Source organism: Xenopus laevis, chromosome 6L (assembly GCF_017654675.1).
Source record: "Xenopus laevis strain J_2021 chromosome 6L, Xenopus_laevis_v10.1, whole genome shotgun sequence".
Lineage (NCBI taxonomy): Eukaryota > Metazoa > Chordata > Amphibia > Anura > Pipidae > Xenopus > Xenopus laevis.
The window spans coordinates 12,178,279-12,193,524 of record NC_054381.1 but is presented as its reverse complement, the minus strand read 5'-3'; the positions used below and the strand labels follow the sequence as shown (position 1 = coordinate 12,193,524).

The following is a 15,246-nucleotide window of genomic DNA, read 5'->3' as shown; positions in this document are numbered from 1 at the left end:
TAGGGGAATTCCTATTCTTTTATATTTGTATGGGTCTCTCTGCGCTATAAACAATCGCAGGGTGCTGTTCCTGCTGAATTGTGCTTAGTACAGGGGAATACCTATGCTGCCATAGTTTTATGGTATCTCTCTGTACAGACTATGAGCAAACTTAGGGACTGTTCCTGCTGAATTGTGCTTAGTACAGAGGAATACCTATGCTGTCATAGTTTTATGGGATCTCTCTGTACAGACTATGAGCAAACTTAGGGGACTGTTCCTGCTGAATTGTGCTTAGTACAGGGGAATACCTATGCTGCCATAGTTTTATGGTATCTCTCTGTACAGACTATGAGCAAACTTAGGGGACTGTTCCTGCTGAATTGTGCTTAGTACAGGGAATACCTATGCTGCCATAGTTTTATGGGATCTCTCTGTACAGACTATGAGCAAACTTAGGGACTGTTCCTGCTGAATTGTGCTCAGTACAGGGGAATATTTATTCTGCCATAGTTTTATGGTATATCACTGTACAGACTATGAGCAAACTTAGGGACTGTTCCTGCTGAATTGTGCTTAGTACAGGAGAATACCTATGCTGCCATAGTTTTATGGGATCTCTCTGTACAGACTATGAGCAAATTTAGGGGACTGTTCCTGCTGAATTGTGCTTAGAACAGGGGAATACCTATGGTATCTCTGTACAAACTATGAGCAAATGTAGGGGCTGTTCCTGCTGAATTTGCTTATTAGAAGGGAATACCTATGCATAGTTTTTATGCTAGATTGGTTGAGCAAGGCTGAAACTACAGACTCTGCTAGTAACTCCTTATTTAAATAAATATAAATATATATATTAATATATATTCATATTCAGGTTTTGATAGTTTCGCTTACTGGCCCCTTAGCCTTCTTTTTCCGCATGTTCAGGCACAACGCAACTCCTAGTTTTCTATTGACTTATTTGTAACCCAATAAGCTATGGTCAGATTTAGCAGTTTGTGGCAAGGAAAGGGTTAACCCATCCGTGTGCATCAGAGCTGTTACCCAGTATAAGTCCCATAAGGTTTTGTGATTATTGCAGAGGTAAATCTCATGTTTTAGCTCCCTAATCCGATTACAGCTTTGTTCTCTTCCGAGAAACACGGGGAATTGGGAGGCAGCAATGTTCCGGATAGATACTGAGCGAATTTTCCTCTTCTCCCTCAGGACCCCGGTCTGCCTCCTCCATCTCCTCTGGTCGGGCTGAAGCCGCTGCAGTTGCTGGAGATAAAGGCGCGAGGCCGTTTCGGTTGCGTCTGGAAAGCTCGTCTGCTGAATGAATATGTTGCAGTGAAAATCTTCCCCGTGCAGGTAGGATGCACTCGTCATTCTTCATTCATCAGGTTACTCTTGGAAAGGGGCAATTTCTCAAGGCTCATTTATGAAGACCCCCCTAAGGGGCGCGCCATTTCAACTAGAGATGCACCGAATCCAGGATTCTGCCTTTTTCAGCAGGATTCGGCCGAATCCTTCTGCCCGGTTGAACCAAATCCGAATCCTAATTTGTATATTCAAATTAGAGGCGGGAATGGAAATTGCGTGACTTTTTGGACAAGGAAGTAAAAAATGTTTTCCCCTTTCCACCCGGATTGGTATTCGGCTGAATCTTTCGCGAAGGATTCAGGGGTTTCGGCTGAATCCAAAATAGTGGATTCGGTGCATCCATAATTTCAACTTTTTGGCATTAACGTCCTTGTGCAAGGCATTTGGCTGCTGCTAACAACAAGCAGTACAGCAGCTCTGTACCCTAATTAAAAACAACCCATGTTTAATCTGGCTTTTACTTGCCCTTTAAACTGGCTTCCATTATTTTTTTCCCCCTTCACTAATTGATTTTTTTAATCAATCTGGAAACGACAAGTTATCATGTGCAACTGCTCCCCAATGGCTACTTAATGCAAACTGAAAAGATTGAATATGTCCGGGATAAAATCCCTGCCGAGCCATCGAAACACATGTAGCTGTAAGTACCTTAGCGGCTGAGTATATGCGGATCTGTGATCTGGCAACCCGTTATCCAAAAAACTCTGAATTACGCAAAGGCCATCTCCCTTAGACTCCATGTTGTCCAAATAATCCAGATTTTTAAAAATGATTTCCTTTTTCTCTGTAATGATAAAACCGTACCTTGTTCAGGGATGGGATAAGTTATCTGGTAACCCGTTATCCAGAAAGCTATGAATTACGGAAAGGCCATCTCCCTTAGACTCCATGTTGTCCAAATAATCCACATTTTTTAAAATCATTTCCTTTTTCTCTGTAATAATAAAACAGTAGCTTGTACAATTATGGGGTCTGTTATCCAGAAACCCATTATCCAGAAAGCTCCAAATTACGCAAAGGCTGTCTCCCATAGACTCCATTTTATCCAAATAATCCAATTTTTTTTAAATTATTTCCTTTTTCTCTGTAATGATAAAACTGCACCTTGTACAGGGATGGGATCCGTTATCTGGTAACCCGTTATCCAGAAAGCTATGAATTACGGAAAGGCCATCTCCTTTTCTCTGTAATACAGGTATGGGATCCATTATACAGAGACCTGTTATCCATAAAGCTCCAAATTACGGAAAGGCTGTCTACCGTAGACTCCATTTTATCCAAATAATCACAATTTTTAAAAACGATTTCCTTTTTCTGTGTAATAATAAAACAGTAACTTGTACTTGATCCCAACTAAGATATAATTAATCCTTATTGGAAGCAAAACCAGCCTGTTATTTAATGTTTACATGATTTTCTAGCAGACTTAAAGGAGAACTAACCCCCCCCACCCACAATGTAAGGTCCCCATTGGCCCCCCTCCCTGCCTCCCCCCTGATAAGTCTTACCCCTGAATTCTGCCTTTAAGGTATGAAGATCCAAATTACGGAAAATATCAGTTATCTGGAAAACCCCAGGTCCCGAGCATTCTGGTTAACAGGTCCCATACCTGTAATAAAAGCGTACCTTGTACAGGTATGGGATCCATTATCTGGAAACCTGTTATCCAGAAAACTCCACATTACAAAAAGGCCGTCTCCCATAGATTCCATTTTGTTCAAATAATCCAAAATTGTAAAAATTATTTCCTTTTTCTGTGTAATAATAAAACAGTAACTTGTACTTGATCCCAACTAAGATATAATTAATCCTTATTGGAAGCAAAACCAGCCTATTGGGTTTATTAAATGTTTTTATTTTCTAGTAGACTTCGTGTACTAGATCCAAGTTACGGAAAGATCCTTTATCCGGAAAGCCCCAGGTCCCAAGCATTCTGGATAACAGGTCCCATACCTGTACTTGATCCCAACTAAGAAATAATTCATCATTATTGGAAGCCTATTTAATGTTTACATGATTTTCTAGTAGGTTAAGGTATGAAGATCCAAATCATGGAAAGATCCGTTATCTGAAAATCCCCAGGTCCCATGTGTTCTGGATAAAGGGTCCCATACCTGTGTAATAAATTTACCCAATGCGTGATTTACACTGCCAACAGTGGGTGCAGGCAATTCTCATAGAAACGGGTGGATGTGGGGGGGGGGGGGGTTATTTAGTTACCCCACAGTCATAAAGAAAATCCCGTTTTTCTTTTAGGATAAGCAGTCGTGGCAGTGTGAGAAAGAGATCTTCACCACGCCGGGCATGAAACATGAAAACCTATTGGAGTTCATTGCCGCTGAGAAGAGGGGAAGCAACCTGGAGATGGAGCTGTGGCTCATCACTGCATTTCATGATAAGGCAGGTCTTCTATTGGCACATCTGCAATTCCAAAATAACCCCCGATGTGAACTATTCCTCTTATAGAGATATTTCCTTTCCTGTGTCTGTGTAATGCAGGGTTCTCTGACGGACTACCTGAAAGGGAACTTGGTGAGCTGGAATGAACTGTGTCACATAACAGAAACAATGGCTCGTGGGCTGGCCTACTTACATGAAGATGTGCCCCGCTGTAAAGGGGAAGGGCACAAACCTGCAATCGCTCACAGGTAAGTCTCACTCATGTATTATAAGGGATAATGTATCCCCTACTGTAAATGATAAGGATATTAGACGTCACTGAGGGGTTCTGTGACCATATAAAGGCACAAGGCTGCAGGCTGAGTTATACAGGGAACTCTGAGTATCACTCATGTATTATAAGGGATAATGTACCCCCTACTGTAAATGATAAGGATATTAGAAGTCACTGAGGGGTTCTGTAACCATATAAAGGCACAAGGCTGCAGGCTGAGTTATACAGGGAACTCTGAGTATCACTCATGTATTATAAGGGATAATGTACCCCCTACTGTAAATGATAAGGATATTAGACGTCACTGAGGGGTTCTGTGACCATATAAAGGCACAAGGCTGCAGGCTGAGTTATACAGGGAACTCTGAGTATCACTCATGTATTATAAGGGATAATGTACCCCCTACTGTAAATGATAAGGATATTAGAAGTCACTGAGGGGTTGTTCTGTGACCATATAAAGACACAAGGCTGCAGGCTGAGTTATACAGGGAACTCTGAGTATCACTCCTGTATTATAAGGGATAATGTACCCCCTACTGTAAATGATAAGGATATTAGAAGTCACTGAGGGGTTCTGTGACCATATAAAGACACAAGGCTGCAGGCTGAGTTATACAGGAACTCTGAGTATCACTCATGTATTATAAGGGATAATGTACCCCCTACTGTAAATGATAAGGATATTAGAAGTCACTGAGGGGTTGTTCTGTGACCATATAAAGACACAAGGCTGCAGGCTGAGTTATAGAGGGCAGAAACATTGAATGTTTATTCAGGGAATTTACGGTTCTGTTATCCATGACATTCATCTGTTTTAGTTACTTTCCTATACAATGTTTACACGTTATCTGTTAGGGCCCTTCTACAGGGATTATCTGGACAGTTCACTGCAGGAGAGACTGCTATCTTATATTTCATCTTTCCTATTATCCTCCTAGAAAAAAACATTGTTATCTCTTGCTGTAATGGCCGCCTAGTGCGGGAAGAGTGGGACTCAAGCTGGGAAAAGAGATTTTCTCTGGGTAATGGGCTCTCTGATCAGGAGTTGTGTGACAGATTAGTTCCTTCATCCATTTCTCAGCCTTGTGTGGAGTCGTTACAATCGCTCCTAAAAGAGTTTTATGTGTCGGCCCAAATTTATTACTCCGATTTCCACAAAATCACCATTTTCTACTCTGTAAAAAAAGTGTATGTGTGTGTATATATATATATATATATTGAATAAAGTACCCCCTCTTGTAAAATATAAGGATATTATAAGTTACCGAGGAGTTTCATGACCATATAAAAGTACGAGGCGGAAGGCCTCGTGTTTTTATATGGTCATGAAACTCCTCGGTAACTTATAATATCCTTATATTTTACAAGAGGGGGTACTTTATTTATTATAATACACAAGTTTTAGGGAGTCATGTGACAGAAATGACATCAGAACTCACCGTTTATAACTGATGACATCAGAACTCACTGTTTATAAGGATATAATATACAAGATATTCATGTATTATGTATGTATGTATGTATATATGTCTGTGTATATATATATATATATATATACTGTGCACATAGTATATGCTGGCACTCGTAGAAATAGTAAAAAAAAAATGTCTGGGTGCAAAGTACCAAAATATAGAGAGAACATTGAAGGATACTCACACTCACAGGACACGCGATGCGATTGGGGTCGCCTGAGACAAATCTCTTCTTCTTCGGGGGGGCGACTAATCTCCCCCTTGGATCGATTCGTTTCCCTAAGCTGCCTCGTGAGGAAACATCGGGCGACTTCGGAAAACGAAGCAGGAAAGTGAAGGCGATGACGTCAGATTACGTCAATGTAGTGGGATGGCATCGACAAGTGAAATGGAACAAGCAAACTATAAAAAGACACAACTGGTGTAGAAAAGAAACACAAATAATATAAGGAGTAAAAAATCAAAAAGCAAAGCGATAGTAACCGTTTGCAAAACGAAACATGTATGAGCGTGTTGTAACATCATATCTGTGTGTATAGCGGCATCATTGTATCTGATCACATCATACAGTGAGAATCACAACATTATTACATGCGGCCTCAATCATAAACCAGCAGCTGGGGCAGCATCTGTATAGCTGTCATACTGAATAGTGTGAGCAGCTAATGATTAGTGCTATTATTTTCCCCCATATACTACTGCTGCTCTGCAAGACTCCACGTAGAACGGCATGTTTCCCCTGACTGTACCCCCACACCCCAATATATCCCCACTACATTATGTGGACATTGTTTATTGAGCTGAACAAAGCTTTCCTTGCCTGTATGTTTGCATTCAAGCATTTGAGTAGGAGCAGCACCCCATGTTCCTCCAAGGATGCTGCTTTTTACTATCAAAATGTTAAAAACAATAACGCTCAATAATTAGACCCAGCCCGTTATCCTCCCTCTCTTCGATCTGCCCCAGTCCTACCCATTTTATGGCAGGTTCTGTTCTTTTAAACTCTGAAATTAGGAACCAAGTGGGTGGCAGTATGGCATCTCCAGATAAGTTCCAAAAGTTAAGTCCAAAAGGAACTTATGTACATTCCAGTCTACTGTACTTAGGATGCACCAAATCCACTATATTAGGATTCAGCCGAATACTCTGTGAAAGATTCGGCCGAATACCAAACCGTATCCGAATTTGCATATGTAAATTAAGGGGGAAAGAGAGCATGCGTGGTTAAACAATAGGGATGTCGCGGACTGTTCGCCCGCGAACTAATTCGCGCGAACATCGACTGTTCGCGTCCGCCGAATGTTCGCGAACGTCGCGCGACGTTCGCCAATTTGGGTTCGCCTTAGCTGACGCTTATTTTTGCCCTCTCACCCCAGACCAGCAGATACATGGCAGCCAATCAGGAAGCTCTCCCTCCTGGACCACCCCCACACCCCCTGGACCACTCCCCTTCCATATATAAACTGAAGCCCTGCAGCGTTTTTTCATTCTGCCTGTGTGTGCTTGGAAGAGCTAGTGTAGGGAGAGAGCTGTTAGTGATTTGAGGGACAGTTGATAGTAAGTTTGCTGGCTAGTAATCTACTTGATACTGCTCTGTATTGTAGGGACAGAACTCTGCAGGGATTTGAGGGACATTTTAGGTTAGGTAGCTTTGCTGGCTAGTAATCTACCTTCTACTGCAGTGCTCTGTATGTAGCTGCTGTGGGCACTGCTGCTGATCTCTCATCTGCTGACTGCTGTAATAACCCAATAGTCCTTGTAAGGACTGCTTTTATTTTCTTTTTTGTTTTTTTACTTTGCTACTATAAGAGCCCAGTGCTATTAGTCTAGCTGTGTTGGGGAGTGGGACTGGTGTGCTGCTCCTCCTAGTAGTTCACCACTACCAGCACCAACCAGAGTCAAAATTGTTACAAAGTATCTTATTTGCACCTGTTAGCTGTTCTGAGCTCTCTGCCAAAAGCTAATTAAGTTAGAAACTGTTTTTTTTCTGGCTGTTCAGTGCAGAGAAAAGAGGGACTTTCCAGTACAAAAGAGGGACAGGGGGTTGAGTGGTCAAAAGAGGGACAGTTGGGAGGTATGCAAGTGCCACCTAGCTGTGTGAGCTTTTTCACATTCTGTCTAAATAACAATAATAATTCCGTGTCCGTAAACATCACCTGAGTGATGTTTTTACAGCAGCAATAATATATTCCGTACCCACTACTGTATACGTTGCCCTTGCAGGCATTGTTTGCCCAGTCTTTAACCAAGTGCCACCTAGCTGTGTGAGCTTTTTCACATTCCGTGTCCAGAAACATCACCTGAGTGACGTAGTGTGATTTCTGCCCTTTACAGCACAAAACGCAGCGCTGTGTCAACAATGTATTTTTCAGATACATTTTTGCCCTTGATCCCCCTCTGGCATGCCACTGTCCAGGTCGTTGCACCCTTTAAACAACTTTAAAATCATTTTTCTGGCCAGAAATGTCTTTTCTAGCTTTTAAAATTCGCCTTCCCATTGAAGTCTATGGGGTTCGCGACGTTCGCGAACCGTTCGCATTTTTGACGCAAGTTCGCGAATATGTTCGCGAACATTTTTTCCGCCGTTCGCTACATCCCTATTAAACAATGTCTATTTTCTTGTTTGTGTGCTGAAAAGTCACGTGATTTTTTCCGATTCGGTTCAGACAGGCACTTGGATTTGATTGAATCAGAATCCTGCTGAAAAAGGCCGAATCCCAAACCAAATCCTGGATTCCTTGCATCCCTATACTATACGGATATAAACGCAAGACAAGCCTTATTTATAAGCAGGATCTATCCACCCACCCCAACATCTTTTTCTGGCAATATAAATTAATCAAGAGAGATGTCAGGAGTCATTTTCCTTTCTCATTATCATCAGAGTTTCTATTTCATCCTTTCAGCTTTGATCAGTTTGAATGATTTTTCAGATACAATAAATGCTTAAGGCCATAGATGGTTATTGTCTGAGCACTGCAAATAAATACAATTGAATATTTGCTAACCATATCACTGCTTTTCAGAGGGATTTTTGTCTTCTAAAGAAATTGCTTCTTCATATGTTAAAACAGTGCTGCTCTATTTGTACAGGCTGAGCAAACTTAGGGGGCTGTTCCTGCTGAATTGTGCTTAGTACAGGGGAATACCTATGCTGCCATAGTTTTATGGTATACAGGTCTGGACTGGGAGTCAAAATAGGCCCTGGCATTCCAAGTACAGAGAGGCCCACTCTGATCCCCACCAACCCACTGAATAGTCACTTTCTATGGCATCTTAGGGTAGTCCCTCTGGCATTTGCCAGAATCCACAGATTGCCAGTCCGGGTCTGATGGTATCTCTCTGTACAGACTATGAGCAAATTTAGGGGCTGTTCCTGCTGAATTGTGCTTAGTACAGGGAATACCTATGCTGCCATAGTTTTATGGGATCTCTCGGTACAGACTATGAGCAAATTTAGGGGCTGTTCCTGCTGAATTGTGCTTAGTACAGGGGAATACCTATGCTGCCATAGTTTTATGGAATCTCTCTGTACAGACTACGACAAACTTAGGGGCTGTTCCTGCTGAATTGTGCTTAGTACAGGGGAATACCTATGCTGCCATAGTTTTATGGGATCTCTCTGTACAGACTATGAGCAAATTTAGGGGCTGTTCCTGCTGAATTGTGCTTAGTACAGGGGAATACCTATGCTGCCATAGTTTTATGGAATCTCTCTGTACAGACTATGAGCAAATGTAGGGGATGTTCCTGCTGAATTGTGCTTAGTACAGGGGAATACCTATGCTGCCATAGTTCTATATACAGGCTATGAGCAGTCATACTACAGTATGTCTCAGTCTCCTGGCATTTTCTAGTGGCATTATGAACAGAACAGGTTCGTTGTGGGAGGTATATGGCAGGAAGGAGTCTCTCCAGACTAAGAGACCATTGTTTCTTATGCAAGACTGAAAAATAGAAAATAAATTTAGGTTCAGGTTTAAATAGTTCCATTAGGCAAACATATAAGGCGGAATTGATGAAACCAAGGTTTACTGGCCCTTTAACATATAAGTCCCGGTTTTCAAAAAAGAGAATTTTATATGTACAGAATAGAAAAATATAGACTGTCAGGTAAGACTGATCATTATCTGTTTTTTTGTTTTTTAATATATCTTTGAAGGGAGTTTAAAAAATGCCATCTAGTGACTAAATGCCCCCCCATTTATTTCCCCTTATAAGGCACAAAACTCACAGCTAGTATGTGGATGCCGCCAGGGACTTAAATAGGATTCTTTTGTGCCGGCCCTGCTGGATTTATGGGATCAGTGCCCCTTAATGCTATGTTATTTGGACTCTATTTAAATAGATATAGCCTCTCCTTATCAATGAACTGTCCTGATGGGAATATGTGATGTTGCCTGGCAACCAGTGTTCTCCGTGTATGGGGGGGGGGAGAAGGAGGAAGAGGAAAGTGCAACTGCTTTGGTTCCTCTTATATGATATGTTTAACTAACAAACTTTTAGGGGTGGTTCACCTTTACGTTAACTTTTAGTATGTTATAGAATGGCTAATTATAAGAAACTTTTCTATTGACATTGATTTTTTTCAATTATTTGCCTTCTTCTTCTTCTGACTCTTTCTAGCTTTCAAATGGGGGTCACTGACCCCATCTAAAAACAAATGCAAAGGTAATAATTATATGGCTCTCGTGCTCTGGCTGGAATGAAACCTAAGTCCCCACCATATCAAGGGTCCTGGGTTTGATTCTAGCCAGGGCATTATTGCCAATGGGTAGTTATGATGGTAAAAGTTCTGTATGCATTCTGGGAGCAGTTCAACAAGAGATGAAAGACCGGCGATTACACATCTCAAATTTAGAGCATTTGAGTCCACCTGAGACGGGGGCTGGCTGGAGTCAAACCTTATAGTGCCGTATTAATGGCAGGCAGCAGATACTATCTTTCTTTGTACCCTTTGCTGGGGCTGCATTTATAACCAGGCAGGGCCGGATTACACTGCGTGGTCCTAGTGTCAGGCCGCGCACCTCCCACACCACTATATGGATTGCCGGCGTACCGGAGCACTGGTGCTCTTCAGCAAGTGGCTGGGAGACATGCCGCCCCTAACAACTTGCCGCCCTAGGCCCTGGCCTTTGTGGCCTCGCCACAAATCTGGGCCTGTAACCAGATGCACAAGATGACAGAAACAGGGATTATGGCCTGGCTAACACCAGGGAAGGGCAGCAAGGGGGTTTGTGATGGGCTCCCAAATCACAAGTGCCCCAAAGGGGGAGGGAGGAAGGCTAATAAATGTACAAAGTTATTATTACGCTCAGTGCTTCCCAGACACCCTAATCCAACACTGCTTTTATCCAGATAGGGAATCTTCTCTGTATGTTAATTGAATTTTTTTTTTTCTGTCTCTTTCCTGTCCCATTTTAGAGATTTTAAAAGTAAGAATGTATTGCTAAGAAACGACCTGACTGCGATATTAGCAGACTTCGGGCTGGCCGTACGATTTGAGCCTGGAAAACCTCCGGGAGATACACACGGGCAGGTAATCACTTGCGCAGCAATAAATCTGTAATAAAAATGCTAAATACCTTTGTGTACAAGAGGTATGATGTCTTTATACACACGCATTCCTTCCAGCAGAACTGTGCTGCTTGTGCCTCGTGGGTAGGATTCTTGCCTGAAAAATAAAAAAAGCCACAGTTTCCAGTCAGAAACCGGTTTTCTGTACACCTTATCTGATCCTATGCCCCATTGCCCTATTTAAAGGAGAACTAAAGCCTAACTAAAGAAGTAGCTAGAAATGTTGTACATTATGTTTTGTGCTTCTATACCAGCCCAAGGCAACCACAGCCCTTTAGCAGTAAAGATCTGTGTCTCCAAAGATGCCCCAGTAGCTCCCCATCTTCTTTTCTGCTAATTCACTGCACATGCTCTGTGCTGCTGTCACTTACTGAGCTTAGGGACCCACTCACAATATACAGTACACATAGAATAGAAATGTCACAATATAAGGCTGATTAGTAATTAATACAGATAATTACTACATGGCAGCACAGAAAAGAGTGCAATTAGCATCAGAATTTAATAATCAGCAAACCTGTAGCATCAGCTTATATTACAGCCAGGGAAGCTCATTTTCTGCTGGATAATTAGTGACGAGCCCTAAGCTTAGCTTCTCAACAGCCAATCAGAGCCCACTGAGCATGTGAGTGTCACAGACACTTTCCAAGATGGTGACCCCCTGTGACAAGTTTGAAGTCCTGGATCATTGCTGCTATTGAGAAGCTGAAACTTTAGGCTGGTGCAGTAAATTTTTTTTATATAAAATATGGCATTTTCAGCCATATTCATTTGTAGGCTTTAGTTCTCCTTTAACTTGAATGACTGCCCCCATGGCTACACAGCAACCTATTAGTGGTGTGTGAGTTGAGAAATTCTCCACTTACACACGACCCTAACTGGCACCCTCCCAACCCGTATCTGGCCCAGCCTGCTGTTCCCCCTCTATTTATAAAGCCGTGCCCATCCCGCCCCTTTTGTGATGTCACTGTGGGGCGGGAGCCTATAAATTTAGGCTCGGGAAGCCAGCAGTACTAGGTCACAGACTGGAAGAGCAGGAGAAGAGCTTAATCCAGACCCGCCCAAGACCCGAAGATTTTGTGCAGGAACCGGCCCTGACCCGCGGCTCTCATGGGTTTCGGGACGGCCTGTGCATTACTACATCCTATATATCATATATTTGTCACTACCATTTTGCCGTTACTGCTCCTTTACATACAGAAAGTGGTAGATCTGAATTATACTAAAAAGCCCGACGGTTATACTTTAATAAATGTTCTTTCTCTAGGTTGGCACCAGGAGGTATATGGCTCCTGAGGTTCTAGAGGGAGCAATTAACTTTCAGCGAGATTCCTTTCTCAGGATAGATATGTATGCCATGGGACTGGTACTCTGGGAAATAGTATCCCGATGTACAGCAGCAGATGGTGAGTCTTTGCTACCCCCTTGTGGTCATTATTACAAGCTTTCGACTGTATAATAACTGTAAGCTGCTTTTCAGGTACAGTGGATTGTGTTTAATATAAATAAAATACAGCAAAACTGGGTTTGTTTTATTGTTAAGTCTGGATTATTAGCATATTTCCTGAACATTATGTGGAATATTAACATCATATCTGCTATACTTTATAACCATAAATGTAATGTTTGCTCCAGGTCTAGTAACCGATCAGATGTTTTCTATCAAAAAAGGTGACTGCTGGCCTGGGCCTTCATGCTTTTTCATGCAGGGCCATGGGCAAAACCACAGCTAGCTGGTATTTGCATTCCTCTACCAATAAGCTCCAAAGGCAAAATCATTTCTGACTCTATTTACGCTTTAGGAAACCGTCTGTACTTCGCTGCGTTAAACTGACTTTTACTCATCCTTGTCGACAGGGCCAGTAGATGAGTATCTGCTCCCATTCGAAGAAGAGATTGGGCAACATCCTTCCCTAGAGGATCTGCAAGAAGTTGTCGTTCACAAGAAGATACGCCCTGTATTCAAAGACCACTGGCTGAAACACCCTGTAAGGCTTATTGTGTAGACTAGACTCCTTATAAGTTCTTTGGAATGTATGATAAAATCCGTAAGACTGTACTGGTTTCATTGGACTTATTGATGTAACACTAGAGGAAGCAGACCCCGTGGTCTCTGGGGGGCCGGGACCATCGGTTCTGCTTCCTTTATGACTTTTAAGAAATTCACCCTTCCCGGACGATGTCTTATATCATTTGCATTTGTGGCAGGGAGCAGGGGGAAACCTCTGGGCTGGTAGTTGGAAGGAGAGGTGTGCGTGGGCCCCTCAAAAGATTTTTTTTCTGGGGGTCCTGCATACCATTGTTATGCCTTTGATTGGACTGGTGGATATTTGATGAGCATATGTGTATAAATCTGCTTGGCTGGTGGTCATAACCAATAACTGTCTGACTTTGCCAGCGTCGTGGCCATCATAATAGGTGCGTTGGGAAGTCCATCGGGAGAGCACCTAATCTGATGGGATTTTCTAACTTGCCCAGTAGATATCTGGCCAGGAATATTGGTCAGGCAGGCTGATCGATTTCCCTTATACATGAGCCAATCAACTGTAGACATGATCTAGAGCAAATTTCAGCCAATATAAGGGCATCTTAGGAAAGCAGAATTTAAATTACATTATTTATTAAAATCCAAATGTTAAAACAAATCTAGAAAACTCAAATTTTTAGAGGAAAAAAAACTAGAATTTTTTGAGATTTATTATACACGATGCTGCAAAAAGCCCAAATCCAAATACGACTTTTTTTTGAGGGGGTTTCGGCAAAAACTGGGATAAATCTATTGATTCGGGGAAAAAAGTCAGAAAAATTTGAGCAATTTGAGGAAAAAGCCCTAAAAATTTGAGCAATATGGGTTTTAGCTCAGTTTTATTGAATTTTTCCGTGATCAAATATATAACCATGTATTGACCTAGCTTTTATGAAAAATTTTCTGAAACATCCATTTTTCTACCTGAACAGGGTCTGGCCCAACTGTGCGTCACCATTGAAGAATGCTGGGACCATGATGCGGAAGCACGGCTTTCGGCAGGCTGCGTAGAGGAGCGTATTTCCCAAATCCGTAAATCAGTGAACGGCACTACCTCGGACTGCCTTGTATCCATTGTTACATCTGTCACCAATGTGGACTTGCCGCCCAAAGAGTCCAGTATCTGAGGTTTCTTTGGTCTTTCCAGACTCAGTGACTTTTAAATAAAAAACTCACGAATGCAGCTGCTATTTTATCTTGACTTTTTAATATTTTTTTTCTTGGATTTTACTTGGATCGGATCAATTTTACCAGCACGTCATTCGAAAGTATTAAAAAAAAAAACAAAAAAAAAAAGCAAAAACAGACATCTCAGCAAGCATTCAGGTGCCGACTTATGAATGCCAATAGGTGCAGGAACTTCAGAACCTCAACAAACTCATTTCTAGAGAATGTTCTCCTGGTTTCCTTTATCTCAGAAGAGGACCCATAGGAAAACACCTAAGTCAAGCAAATGCTGCAGAACTTTGTAGTACGCTGAAGACTGTTACACAGGATACCCCTTCTGAAAACAAGGATTTTATCCCAACCACCATAATCACCCTCTTAGTTTAGAAAGTGTGTTCCAAAAAACACACCAAAAAATCTGTTGTGTCTTTTTTTTTTTTTTAAACGGATCTAACGGGTGTAACACGCAGAGGAATTTGGAAGTGAATGTTCTCATTTGTGAGAACTAAGTTGTTTGGGAGGTTCTAGGTGTGGGCAGGGTAGATTCGAGGGTGGGGTTGGGTGCCCTTTGTAGAATTTGGCAAAAGCATTAACTGCTGTGGAGCAACTTCTCAGGTAAATATTCTAAAGGGGAAGGATGCTTTTATTGTCCAGTGCAGAGCATTGCTGCGAAACAGCGGTACAGAGAAGGGAGTTCTTGATGCTTTTTGGCTATTGTAACACAAAAATATGACTCAGTGTGAAAAATCTTTGTGCACCAAAGGCAGTTTTTATGCAAACACCAGTTTAAAATATATATTCGCTGCCTGTGACAGTACCAGAATTTCTGGATATAATATATAGTAATATTTCTGCTGAGCAGAATGAACCATCATGCTCTAGTGGCACATGGCCCAAATTAATCATGGCCTAAACCTGAGGTTTCCAAACTGTGGGGCTGACCATCTAGGGGGGCTCAAAATAGTTGAAGTCCAATTTCAAGG

The 15,246-nt window shown here is 41.9% G+C and overlaps 1 protein-coding gene across 2 annotated transcripts in view; it reads left to right on the top strand.

Moving 5' to 3' along the window:
• The window catches only part of acvr2b.L (activin A receptor type 2B L homeolog), a 109,693-nt gene extending 94,932 nt beyond the window's left edge, over positions 1 to 14,761 (top strand). The window contains 7 exon segments of one of the 2 annotated variants that reach the window (NM_001090580.1): positions 1,189 to 1,332; positions 3,601 to 3,744; positions 3,844 to 3,992; positions 10,918 to 11,032; positions 12,338 to 12,476; positions 12,928 to 13,058; positions 14,029 to 14,761. In NM_001090580.1, coding sequence (NP_001084049.1) covers positions 1,189 to 1,332; positions 3,601 to 3,744; positions 3,844 to 3,992; positions 10,918 to 11,032; positions 12,338 to 12,476; positions 12,928 to 13,058; positions 14,029 to 14,223 — 1,017 coding nt within the window. In that variant the 3' untranslated portion in view covers positions 14,224 to 14,761. 2 annotated transcript variants of the gene reach the window in all.
• The last annotated feature ends 485 nt before the right edge of the window (positions 14,762 to 15,246 follow it).